This window comes from Babylonia areolata, chromosome 1 (assembly GCF_041734735.1).
Source record: "Babylonia areolata isolate BAREFJ2019XMU chromosome 1, ASM4173473v1, whole genome shotgun sequence".
Lineage (NCBI taxonomy): Eukaryota > Metazoa > Mollusca > Gastropoda > Neogastropoda > Buccinidae > Babylonia > Babylonia areolata.
The window spans coordinates 31027929-31042106 of NC_134876.1; the positions used below are offsets into that span (position 1 = coordinate 31027929).

Below are 14178 nucleotides of genomic sequence, written 5' to 3' on the forward strand. Positions count from 1 at the left end.
GCGGGGGTAGCTTCGAAAGTAAGTGGGCGTGGTGTATAAGCAGTACTGGAAGCATTAACACAACGTCGTTGTTGCCGTGAGCACTATGTCATGGGTTTACATGAATGCACGTACACACACACACACACACACACACACACACACACACACACACACACACACACACATACACACGCGCGCGCGCGCGCGCGCGCAGACAGAGAGAGAACACACACACACACACACACACACACACACACACACACACACACACATTTCGATAATCAGGAAGACAAGAAAAAATACATAAAAGAGAAAAATTATGACAGTATATAAAGGTTTGGCTTACTGTTGTTTAGACTGCATACCAGCTTATTTGTTTTCATTTCAGTGCACATAATTATATATATGGACTTGCATGGACAACGTTGGTGGTAAATAAGCCATTGACTAAGAGACACAATATTTCCATGGACAAGAGTAGTAGTTTGTAAGCCAGTGAAGAAGAGACATCAGATTAAAATAGACGATCAAACATCTATACAAGCCAATCAATAAGTGACAACAGACTGAAAATGTATCAAGCCAATGGACAAATGATAGCCTTGAACGAAGATTATCATCCGAAGAACGGGTCACAACACTGAGCTGGTTTCATCATTTTATCGACCTGACTGCGACACTTTTAAGCCTCTGTTATGTAGGCCTAGAGTGTCACCCAGTATTTAGATAATCAATCATTTCGGTACATTTTGTTACTGAACCGCTTTGCACGTGAGTCAAAAGGTCCGTTAGACAGCTAGGTTTTCATCGAGTCACTACATCGTTTCCTCCAGTTGTCTCGACTTAGTCTTGCCACTGGAAATTGGTGGACAACTCCTCTTCACTTTAAACAAACTCATCGCGCAAGTCATCAGTCATCCAAAATGACCTTTCATCCTTCATCATTTCACTATTCAGCCATCTGCGCATTCACAGATAGATTCATGAGCATCCTCCCCCCCCCCCCACCCACCCCACCACCACCCTCCCCCCATCCCCCAGCTGGATGACAACGATGGTCATCTCTCGATGGACACACCACCACATCGTTTATTGTGTGGATCAAAATAGCTCAGCAAATGTATTGTGGAGCATCAGATTCGTTCATGCGCACTGAAATATCACTGAGAGATCCGAAAATCAAACTGATATATGAGTAAAAAATCACTATGGGAGCTACACATCATTAGCTATAATCCGTAAGGCTATAGCTAAGCTGTGGAGATGCTCAGTTGCAGCACCAACGATGATCAAAGCGAGGAGAGGCAAAGGAGGCCGAAATGCTGATAATGTGTGGTATCAGACTTCAGGATGAAAAGTTGTGTGAATACGACAAGATTACAAATTTATGGGGGGAGCAGTCAAAAACACGGGATTGTCTGAGTAATTATGATTATTTGGCATCCCACCCTAGGCATCCCACGCTATCTGACTGAGTATCTGAAAACCGCGGCATTTCTGAAAACTGCTTACAATATAAAGTACAAAATAGGAAGTTCAAATTTCATGGTTTCATAATTATCAGACACCATGCGGTTGTCTTATTCTCTCCTTTAGCTTTCACTGATGACAGATTTTCCATTAAACTGTTTATGCGTACATATTCTGAAGCGTGTGTGTGTGTGTGTGTGTGTGTGTGTGTGTGTGTGTGTGTGTGTGTGTGTGTGTGTGTGTGTGTGTGGATCTGTGTGTTTCAGTCTCACAGGGCCTACATTCATGGCTAAAATGTTTGTCAAAAAGGTGGATTGTTGTTTCATGGCTTGAAGATTTGGGGGACAACTGTCAGTGATCTGTCATAAAAAGGAAGCACGGTTTCTTCTCTCTCTCTTTTTTTTCTTTTTTTTTTTTTTTCCTTCTTAGGAATGGGAAGACTCTCGCTTGGTATGACATGAGTGCACACACACACACACACACACACACACACACACACACACAAATAACATCGTCAAGAGAACCCTCCTCTCTCTCTCTCTCTCTCTCTCTCTCTCTCTCTCTCTCTCCACATAGCGTAAAACAATACCCGATGTCAAAACCTATTTAATGATGAATCTTGTTAAACATTTAAAGTATGCAATAACTAGATTTAGCCTTGGCATTTCGGAAATTGCAGAACATAGTCACCGTCATAGAGTACATAATGAATCTGATCTATTATGTCCAGGGAAGGAAAATGAAGTGAACTTTGTTCTATCCTATCCTGTCATGTATGACTTAAGAGTACAATACATACCATTGAATTTTTTTAAGTTCCCTAGTCAGTTTAGATTATCGCATGAACAAACTATCAGAAATTTCTCAATTTATCTGTACAAAGCGTTTAAGCTTCGATCCACTCTTACGTCGTAAAATCAATTTATCAAGCTTGTGCCACTTCTGATGACACGTGTATAACTTTACTGTGTCTCGTCAAATATGTGTGTGTTATTTATCTGCAGTGTATTACTTAGCTAAGTGTATATTGCTTGACAAAGTATGATATCTGTCTTGGTTTGTATTGTGATTTTATTTTTCTTGAATGTGTTTTTTTCTGACACCCTTTCATAAGGGGCAATGGTCTATATGAATAAATCATTCATTCATTCATTCATTCTGTGTGTGTGTGTGTGTGTGTGTGTGTGTGTGTGTGTGTGTGTGTGTGTGTGTGTGTGTGTGTGTGTGTGTGCCATGTATGACAGTTGTCATGATGAATAACACAAAATGAAAGTACCACTACACATACACGGATCAAGCAAGTGGAAGACAGCGACCAGAAAAAAATACAGACAGCTTCTTTCTAAGAAATAGAAGACAATAAATCCATAAATCCATAAACAACACAAATAAAATGATTGCAGTGACTTTAACCTCCCTATCCCTGCTTTTAAACATGGCACTGTGATTCTGATTCACGTGTGACTGATTTTGGAAACTCATCAACTCTATCGAACTGTGAACAAAACTCTACTTCCGTACTGGAACTTCACTTTGAGAACAGTTACACAAAGTGCATTCCCTTCTCCAGCTGCGTCACACACACACACACACACACACACACACACACACACACACACACACACACACACACACACACACACACACACACACACACACACACACACACAAATAAATGCTGAACAAACAAAATGAAAAAAAAAGAAGAAAAAAAAAAGCTCCAGATGAAAAACGTGGAGACTGGACTCCAAAATGTTTAAAATTCGAAAATCGTCACGCTGTCATGTTGTAATACATTCGAGTTTTCAACAGTTCGATGTTAAAGTATATATATAAAAAAAAAAAATAATAAAAGCAGCCCCCAAATTCAAAATGATACTTTAGGGGAAGAGGGAAGGGGTGTTGATAAAATCGACTTCAAAAACAACTAACTAATAATACTATGAAGCAAATCCACAACAAAGAAAAAAAAAATCACTCAAAATCGTAATTCCAGTTTTGTCGACAGCCACCCGTCAACAACGAAGAGAAATAGTCCTTCCTATGTTCCTTCCAACTTGACTAAAGACATTCAAAACATTACTGTCTTCTTGAGTAAAGACATTCAGAACATCCCTGTCTTCTTGACTAAAGACATTCAAAACATCCCTGTCTTCTTGACTAAAGACATTCAAATCATCCCTGTCTTCTTGACTAAAGACATTCAGAACATCCCTGTCTTCTTGACTAAAGACATTCAGAACATCCCTGTCTTCTTGACTAAAGACATTCAGAACATCCCTGTCTTCTTGACTAATGACATTCAAAACATCCCTGTCTTCTTGACTAAAGACATTCAAAACATCCCTGTCTTCTTGACTAAAGACATTCAAAACATCCCTGTCTTCTTGACTAAAGACATTCAGAACATCCCTGTCTTCTTGACTAAAGACATTCAAATCATCCCTGTCTTCTTGACTAAAGACATTCAGAACATCCCTGTCTTCTTGACTAAAGACATTCAAATCATCCCTGTCTTCTTGACTAAAGACATTCAAAACATCCCTGTCTTCTTGACTAAAGACATTCGAAACATCCCTGTCTTTCCCCCATTCAAACAACTGATGGGTACTGCCTTGGTGTTAACAAAATTATAACCTTCTTTCCCCCATTCAAACAACTGATGGGTACTGCATTGGTGTTATCAAAATTATGACCCTCTTTCCCCCATTCAAACAACTGATGGGTACTTCCTTGGTGTTATCAAAACCCCTGCCCCCCGGCTCCCTTACTCCCCAACCCATCTCCCAAAAAGTTCTCTCTCTCTCTCTCTCTCTCTCTCTCTCTCTCTCTCTCTCTCTCTCTCTCTCTCTCTCTCTGCTCAAGCATTCCTGACAGCAAACAAATATTCGCTTTTTAACTGAGGTAGTTAACTGAGGTTGTTTATAAACGAAATAATAGATAAATAAATAAATAATGAAACACAATATTAGCTTTTCCTCTGACTTCAGCTTTACTGGTGATAAAACAAATTGTGGGCCAAGGGGTAGGGGAAAGAACTTCACTACTGAGAGGAGTAAAAAAAAAATTTTTTTTAATTTAATTAAAATCCTCGTCCACAAACTACTGACAAGAACGAAAGTGGAAGGCATGAAAAGAAAATAAATAAATAAATAAATAAGCTTTCCCTCTCACTTCAGCTTTACTGGTGAAAAAACAAACTGTGATGTAGTGGGGAGGGGGTGGGGGGGAGAGAACTTGACAACTGAGAGGAGTAAAAATCCTCTTCCACAAACTCCCACTGACAAGAACGAAAGTGGAAAGTACTTTTTTTTTTTTAAATTCAATTCATAAATACAATTTTAAAATATAATAATAACAACAACAACAACAATCATAAATAATCACTTTTTTTTAAAGGAGAGAGAGAGAGAGAGAGAGAATAAAAATAAGAATAATAACTTTTTAAGTAATATATATATATATACCGAGAGAGAGACAGAGACAGAGAGAGAGACAGAGAGAGAGAAACAGTTCCTTGTGTTGGATCATTCAGCCCCATCGCTTGCTGACCCAGACGCAGGCGCGGGTCCACCAGGAGGCCTTGAGGTGACACAGGTGAGGTCCCTCCTGCAGCTGCCGCCAGATGGCCCGCATCATGTCCGGCTCCACACCCGTGGCACTGACCACCCCAGCCCCCAGGAAGACGCAGGGCGACAGGGGGCAGGCCACGGCCCTCATCACCCCCGGCACGTTGATGTGCCGCACGTGCAGGGTGCGCGCCACCACGCCGTTAATGAAGGCGTCCTCCACAGGCAGGAAGGGCAGGTGCTGGGAGGCGTTGACCAGCGCCGTCACCAGCTCTCCGCTCAGCACGTAGCTGCCTCCCCGGACGTAAGGCGGGTAGACGGGGAACGGGTAGAGCGAGGGGTCCACGAAGACCCGGGACTGGGGGTCCCTGTTGGCGGGCTCGGAGCACAGCACCTCGCCCAGCATGGTGTTGGTCAGGGGCTGTGCCCCCTGCAGCTCCCACACCGTGCCCAACAGCCGGTCCACGTGCACGAACATGTCCAGGTCCGCCTTCAGCACGTACGACACGCGTCCCGAGCAGCGCCGGGACACCCAGTTCAGCCCCGCCAGCACTTTCCGCGTCAGGTTGCGGTAGGAGTCCACGAAATCCCCTACCAGAAGATCTCCGTGCCTGACGGCTTCGACTTCCAGTGCCGCCGGGTCAAAGTTCCCTGCTCCTACCCTCTTTGTGCCCAGCAGAAATATTAGACCCACTTTTCTGTCGGCACTGGACTGCGGCCACCTCTTGTTGACCACGGACCCCCAGGTGTTCCGGACGGCCTCCCGTTCGAGGGCAGCCTCTGGAGGGGATGGGACGAGGATCAGCAGGTCCAGCCTGGAGGCGCAGGTCTTGAGAGAAGGCTCCAGCGGGAAGCGGGACACGACCTGGGTGATGGGACGAGATCTGGGGGTGAAGTACAAGGACACGTCACGGGGGTCAGCCCCGCGGCCCGTCAGCTGGTCCGAAGAGGCGAAGGAGGACAAGGAGGAGGAGGAACAGAGGGTGGCGGAGGAGGCGGGGCCTGGGGGCATGCGGACGGTGGTGAGGAAGAGGAGGAGGAGGAGGGTGGAGAGGAGGGCCAGCAGCAGTAGCAGCTTGTAGCAGCCCCTTCGTAACATCCTCATGCTGCCGCCGCCTCCAGCAGTGGGCTGCAACACAGCACACAGGTCAGGAACGTGAACAGTGGAGTGGTGGTAAGGGGACATGCTCAGTGGTGGGTGTCGCGTCCACCTGGTAAGCGAGAGAATCTAAGAGTATAGGATCGAATCCCACTATCATCAGAACCTCCCCCCCTTCCTCCGCCCCAGCTCACCTCCCCTCCTCATCCCCCTCCCCCCTCTCTCCCACCCCACTCCCCTCCCATCCACCTCCTCCCCCCATTCACTAGACCTTGAGTGATGGGCTTGAGGGATTAGTGTTGACGGTCTAGGTGCTAGTCATTCGGATGAGACGATAAATCGAGGTCCCGTGTGTAACATACGTATAAGATTCCATGGCAACCGAGTAATTGTCCCTGGCAAAATTCTGATGAAATAACTACTCTGTTAGTGAAACAAATACGCTTGCACACAGAGTTTTCTTCTTTTTTTAATTTCTTCTTCATCTTTTTTTTTTTTTTCCCCTTCCTTTTCTACTTCTTCTTCTTCTTTCATGTTTCGTTTTTATGAGTGGTGCTGTACTGTAGCGACACGCTATACCCCAGGGGAGAGCAGCCTGAATTACACACAGAGAAATCTGAAGTGGAAATTAAAAAAGTAATACAATACAAAACATTCAATACCACAAAGGAAACAAAGGACTATGATAACAAACAAAGCAGCAAAAGAAGGCTAAGGGGGGGGGGAGGGTGGGGGGGGGGCGTCCTTTGGCAGTGGCATTCATAGATGTTAGGGGCAGACTGTCCTTCATGAATTAATTAAACATGACACTGTTAAACTGTCGTCATCAGACCACCACCACCACCACCCTCTCTCTCTCACACACTCTCTCTCTCTCTCTCTCTCTCTCTCTCTCTCTTAGTGTCTCTCTTGATATCGTATTTGTATTTGGACCCCCTTCAGAACGGGCTGTGGCCTGAACTGAATAAAATTTTCGTTTTGTTTCGTTTCGTTTCTCTTAGTGCGTAATAGAAAACTCAAAAGGTAAGACAAAAACTGGCCTTCTTTATCTCCACAAAACAAAATAACCACTGAAAAGAAGAAAAAAAACAAAAAAACAGTGAAGAAGGAAGTAAAAGTGTAGCCCACGTTACCTATTTCAAGCCACAACAAGCTGCGGAATAGCACTAACAGAAGCGGGAACTGACAACACCACCACCACCAACAACAACAACAAATTCGTAGTGGGCCTCTGACGATTCAGTTTTGTCAATAACCTTCGCCGTATCTCGTGGGAGAAAAAAAATTACCCACACTTTCATTTAAATCTCCATAACTCAGTCAGCTGTGTTTTTGTTGTTGTTTTGTTGTTGTTGTTGTTGTTTTTTGTTGTTGTTTTTTGTTTGGTTTTTTTGTTTTTTTGTTTGTTTGTTTGTTGTTTTTTTGTGTGTTTGTTTGTTTGTTTGTTTATTTGTTTGTTTTTGTTTTTTTAACTATTTAACTGAAATTTTAATGACTTTGTCCTTTTATTATGTTTGCATCTCCTCACCAGGTTGTTTTGTTGTTCTGTTCGTAAACAAATAAGTGAATAATCAATTAAATCGTTGTATAAACCTAACACAGGAGAAACCGAAGCACAGCGCACGTGCATACTAAAATATCACGTGTTCAAAAGGTGTCGAAGTAAAGAGCTGGGGCAAGAAGAGAGAGCAGAATGGCAAACACAGGGATAGTAGCTATGCTCTCTCTCTCTCTCTCTCTCTCTCTCTCTCTCTCTCTCTCTCTCTCTCTCTCTTCATTGATGGCTTGATGTATAAAAAAAAAATATTTAAGGAATTGTTGCTTATTCAAATCACCATCATGAAACAAAATCTTGACTTGACCGATAGAATAGAGAGGGAAGAAGGGCGGTGGTTGTTGGGGGTGGGGGTGGGGTGAGGGTTAAGGGGGAGAACCAGATAAAGGAAAATTTGTTTTTAATATTTTTGATTAAGAAAAAAAAAACAACTACTCCTAGACAAAAAGGAAATAGTGTGGGTGACAGTCACAAAATTAATGCAAGCAAACAAAAGTGTGTGTGTGTGTGTGTGTGTGTGTGTGCGCGCGCGCGCGTAAGTGCGCGCGTGTGTGTGTGTGTCTGTGTCTGTGTGTGTCAGTGGCTGTGTGTGAGTGTATGTGTGTGTGTGTGTGTGTGTGTGTCTGTCTGTGTATGCGTGTCTATATCTGTGTGTCTGTGTCCTTTTTTTTCTTTTTTTCTTTTTCTTTTCTTCTTCTTCTTCTTCTTCTTCTTCTTTTTCATGGAAACACAGAATGTAATATCCGCATAGGAAATACGACAAAGTAACATCACAAACAACACAGCAAGCCCAGACAAATGAAACAAAGACTGGTGAACGGAGAAAGTATGTGAACACGAATACCAATGCACAAATGCACAAAACTTTATTGTCTATACTTTGGTACAGAGATTTTCTTTTTGGCAGCAGCACTTGTTCAACATAAAAAAACAAACAAATAAAATGAATGAAAAATAAAAAGATAATAATTTGAATGGCACCAAATAGAAGTAGCTATACACAAATATACAGATGATCAAATATATCATGCATTCTTTCATAAATCACTAAATTGACAGGCAACACAGTTGAAGAACTTTTATTCATTCAAACTAAATCACAGACCCTTAACCCCTTCACTGCCAAACTCGCATTTATGAAGCAGCTAGGTAGAGGGACCCATGTCACTGAAAGGTGACCAGATCATGGGTCTGTTATCCATGAACCTACTGCTCTTTATGTTCGGTGGTAGGTCAGGCCATATTTTCTACACATCACAGGAGGAATCCCCAGCTATTCTTAGACACCATATTGTCTGTGTTTGTAGAACAAGGGAATTTTGCACTCTAAATTGACTGGCAGTGAAAGGGTTAACACCACTTCTCCCGCCCCACGCCCATATCCTGCACACACACACACCCCGCCCCACCCCCCCCATCCCCCACCCCCCTTCTATAGAAGAATACCTACAGGCCAATATTCAAAAATTACCTGGTTCAAGTATGTCCCAACTTACAAGGCACCATCTGAGTTTACTAATGAATATAACATCGTCATAATTTCATCACAATTTTCAAGGTTTTAAACAAATCATAAGTACATACATTAATAGATAAATAAAAAGTAAAAGCAAGCAAGCACACACACACACACACACACACACACACACACACACACACACTGTCAGTCAGTGGATAGAAGAGGGGTCGGCCCCCATCACTTGTTCAGCCACTTGAGCAGAGACCTCTTAACGGAGGGTTGTGAAAAAAGACTTGCTCTGACATCTTTTACACACACACACACACACACACACACACACACACACACACACACACACACACACACACACACACACACACACACAGAGAGAGAGAGAGACTTGACTCTTTGACACTTTGACATTTTATTGACATTGACTTCAAAGTTCTAATGTCAAGGGGGTGCATGAAGTCAAAAGTATAGCTATCAAATATACAACAAAAACAAATATAAATAAATAAATGCACTATGACCTGAAACGTTCAACAAATGGGCACGTTCGCAACAATTTAGTGTTCAGTCTCTCTTCACGTTAAGTGCGTGTATCGAAGTCTGAAATTCTGCTGCTGCTTCTCTCTCTCTCTTTCTCTCTACACCCGCTCAGTCTCTCTCTGCTTGCGAGAGAGAGACAGACAGACAGACAGACAGACAGATCGATCTATACCAAAGCGATTCACGTTTAAGAACCTGGAGTTTCTTTCCACAAACCCTCTGCATTTGTTAGTTTTAGACACTCAGTAATCGACTTTTTCTTTCACCGCCGAAACATTAAAAATCAAACATTTATCATAGTCACAATATTAACGCAACAAGTGTCAAACAAAGGAAACAAACTACAAACACTTGCGAGCTGGGGTAAACAAGTCCAAATCATGTTGCTTACAACGCAGAAAGCAGCAAGCCAGTCCAAAACAAGAAAAACCAGACGTACTTCTTACACATATTCACTAGTTTTTCTTCGAACCTTTTGACTTTCCACTGCACACCAGACGCTCTGCTCTACCGAGCTGGGTGATGTAATAAACGAACGAACAGCATAATAAAATAACACTTCATCGATCTCCCTGGGGGTACGAAGTGAACGCTTTTCGCTGCTTGGGTCAAATTTGGGTAGGGAGTCCGAGTCTTGCCTCACCCGATCTTTTCATATTGGTTGAAGCATATTTGATAAACTTTTTGTTGCTGTTGTTGTTTTACACTCTTCTGCCTGTTCATTTCTGAGTGGACAATTCTTTTGTGGTCGTTAGTGTTCATACGATTGACTAACATTTGTCTGGGATTTTTTGTGTTCTAGTCTGTGTTACTTTTTGTTTCGTGTGTATATGTCTGTCATTCTCTCCCACTCTTGTTTTTGTGGGGGGTGGGGGGGGGGGGTTCTGTGCTTGCTTATGTGGGTGTATGTGTAGCTGCTTGTATCGTATGATCTCTTTGACTTTATGCACTTAGCGTCAATGTTTATTGATCTAACTGGGAGTTCTTGACAACCACCCCTTTGCTTGCCCCAGTTCAAACTTTTCATTAAAGATATTGAAATCGTTTCTGTATAAAATATTTTGTTCGAATAAAATACATAACGGTGTTTTCTGCTTTCATGTGGGTTTTGTTTTTGTTTTGTTTTTGTTTTTTGTTGTTGTTGTTGGGTTTTTTTGGGGGGGGAGAGTTGGGGGTGGGGGGGGGCAAGACACTGTCCACTATGACAAAAATTCTAGCCCAGATAGTCGGGACAGCAGTTACCTCCTCTGCTGTTCTGATGGCCATAGTCGAAAACGACTGACTATCACACATCTAGGCCATTCACGTCATTGTCTGTCTTGGTTATCCCAAAGAGTTAAGTAACCTGCAGCACCAGAAGGGATCCACACGAAGAAGCGGGTCTTGCAGTCGTCCCGAGCGTCACAAGCCCGGAGCTGTGGCTCGCTACATCACGGGCCAGAAGAGCACGCGAAGCCCAGTCCAAAACACTGGGAAACCGAGTAGTCTTGAAATATTCACAGTGTTTCTTCTAACCTTTGACGTTTCCCTGCACACAGCGTCTGCTTACCGTGGGGGTGATGTGATAACGACGTACAGCTGTTGCAGAACTTCCCCGTCCCGGGGCCATGTGAGTGTGATGCTGCTTGGGTGAATTTGGGTAGGACGGTCTCCAAGATCTATAATGGTTGCAGGCAATTTCGTAATCGTTTATGTTGTGTTGTTGTTTTATCTTTGTGTTCTTTCTGAGTGGCATGTTGTTTGTGTGTGTTAGTGTTCACCGATTGACTTCTTTTTGGTCTGGTGCTTTTTGTGTTGTGAGTCTGTGTACTTTTGGTGTTTCAGGGTATATGTCTGCTCATTCTCTCCCCTCTCTCTTCTTTTTTTTCTTTTAAGATGGGGGGTGGGTGGGGGTAATACATAACGCACATTGTACAATCAATTGAGGGTTTAACGCCCGTTTCGACGTTGGGTCGATGCAACTGGCACATCGTGCGCAAGTATCCCAACACACACTGTCCTAACCTCTCTTGCCTCAGCTCTGTCGCATCGTGAAAAGAGCGGGCCTGTCCAATATGAAAGAATCTACCCAGAAATTAGTCTGGCGCAGTTATCCCACACCTGTTCATGGCCTAGTGAAATTAAGACTCGTACTTTTTTCTCTTTCAAGCCACAATTCAGTCCATTGTTTCTGAAACTTGGTTACGCAAAGAGTTAATTAACCTGCAGGAATGAAGGGATTGTCAAGGGAAGAAGCGGGCTTGCAGGGGTGTGCCGAGCGAAAAGCAGCTCGGTGAGGTGTGAGGAGGGATATCAGGGCTAAGAAAACCCCACTTAGCGTTAGTTTGCAGGGGAAATACTGGGGTCGACAGCTAGTTGGAAGTGAAACGAGGATAGTGAGAGGGCAAAGCCAACAGCTTGCTTAGAGAAAGGATCTTACTTTGGAGGAGGTGGTGGATCGCGGTGCTGTTTGGGTTGGCGTGAGGAACTGTTGTCGGGCGTTGGCTTTGATGGGGTGGTGAGCTGACGCTGGGTTGAATGGTGTTGAGAGGAAAGACGCAGGGTCAAGAATGAAAGGAAATAGTGTGAGAGGAACTATCGCTTAGGGTTTGTGGAATGTGTGAGTGTGACTGGTCTGTAGGGAATAGTGTGTGAGGTTGTTATGTGATAGGAAATAGTGTGTGGTCGTTTGTTGATGGGTATGTCTGGTACTGCTTGGTTGTCAAGGGGTTTGTGTATGGACGCTTGTGTTGAGTGTAAGGGTATGTGAGGGAAAGCAGGGGTTAGATAAGGAAACACGTGCAGAGCAAAACTGCTTCTTTTTCTTCTTTTCTCTCTTTCTCTTGTAAGGAAATAGTTAAGGATAAGAGCTAGTTGGTATCATGATAAGGTGACATTGTAAGTGAATAACAGCTATTAGAATTGAAAGGAATAGTGTTAAAGAAACAGTTCAGATTAGAAGTGAAGTAAAAGTGGACGGACACTGAACACAGCAGGTGAGTGCAAAGGGAAATTTCACTGGACTAAACCTTGGTTCTTTTATGAAATTCTGTCGAAAAGAACGCGTGGCCTTTTCAAGTGAAAGGAATTTCCAGATGGAAACAAACAGTGTTGGGTTTAGATCCAAAGGACATGGTCGAAAGGGCCTAGGTACGAGTGAAAAAATAGTGTGAGGTATGAATCTGCTTGTTTTTCAAGGGAAATTTGTTGCTGGTTTCATTTCATAGAAACAGCATGGGGTGTTGGTGAAAGGAAGTGTGAGATGGAAAGAAACAGCTTAGGGTTTAGAAGTGAAAGGGGAAATAGTGTGAGAGAGAAAGAAACAGCTTAGGGTTTAGAAGTGAAAGGGGAAATAGTGTGAGATGGAAAGAAACAGCTTAGGGTTTAGAAGTGAAAGGGGAAATAGTGTGAGAGAGGAAAGAAACAGCTTAGGGTTTAGAAGTGAAAGGGGAAATAGTGTGAGAGAGAAATAAACAGCTTAGGGTTTAGAAGTGAAAGGGGAAATAGTGTGAGATGGAAAGAAACAGCTTAGGGTTTAGAAGTGAAAGGGGAAATAGTGTGAGAGGAAAGAAACAGCTTAGGGTTTAGAAGTGAAAGGGGAAATAGTGTGAGAGAGAAATAAACAGCTTAGGGTTTAGAAGTGAAAGGGGAAATAGTGTGAGAGAGAAATAAACAGCTTAGGGTTTAGAAGTGAAAGGGGAAATAGTGTGAGAGAGAAAGAAACAGCTTAGGGTTTAGAAGTGAAAGGGGAAATAGTGTGAGAGAGAAAGAAACAGCTTAGGGTTTAGAAGTGAAAGGGGAAATAGTGTGAGCTGGAAAGAAACAGCTTAGGGTTTAGAGTGAAAGGGGAAATAGTGTGAGCTGGAAAGAAACAGCTTAGGGTTTAGAAGTGAAAGGGGAAATAGTGTGAGCTGGAAAGAAACAGCTTAGGGTTTAGAAGTGAAAGGGGAAATAGTGTGAGCTGGAAAGAAACAGCTTAGGGTTTAGAAGTGAAAGGGGAAATAGTGTGAGCTGGAAAGAAACAGCTTAGGGTTTAGAAGTGAAAGGGGAAATAGTGTGAGAGGGAAAGAAACAGCTTAGGGTTTAGAAGTGAAAGGGGAAATAGTGTGAGCTGGAAAGAAACAGCTTAGGGTTTAGAAGTGAAAGGGGAAATAGTGTGAGAGAGAAAGAAACAGCTTAGGGTTTAGAAGTGAAAGGGGAAATAGTGTGAGAGAGAAAGAAACAGCTTAGGGTTTAGAAGTGAAAGGGGAAATAGTGTGAGAGGGAAAGAAACAGCTTAGGGTTTAGAAGTGAAAGGGGAAATAGTGTGAGCTGGAAAGAAACAGCTTAGGGTTTAGAAGTGAAATGGGAAATAGTGTGAGAGGGAAAGAAACAGCTTAGGGTTTAGGAGTGAAAGGGGAAATAGTGTGAGAGGGAAAGAAACAGCTCAGGGTTTAGAAGTGAAAGGGGAAATAGTGTGAGCTGGAAAGAAACAGCTTAGGGTTTAGAAGTGAAAGGGGAAATAGTGTGAGAG

At 43.1% G+C, this 14178-nt stretch overlaps 1 protein-coding gene across 1 annotated transcript in view; it reads right to left on the bottom strand.

Annotated features, from left to right (window-relative positions):
- Positions 1-4938: 4938 nt before the first annotated feature.
- Positions 4939-14178, bottom strand: part of LOC143291779 (beta-1,3-galactosyltransferase 5-like) — a 12335-nt gene continuing 3095 nt past the window's right edge. The window contains exon 2 of the mRNA XM_076601933.1: positions 4939-6150. Within this exon, the coding sequence (XP_076458048.1) occupies positions 4984-6126 (1143 nt within the window). The 5' untranslated portion in view covers positions 6127-6150 and the 3' untranslated portion in view covers positions 4939-4983. The remainder of the gene's footprint in view (positions 6151-14178) is intronic.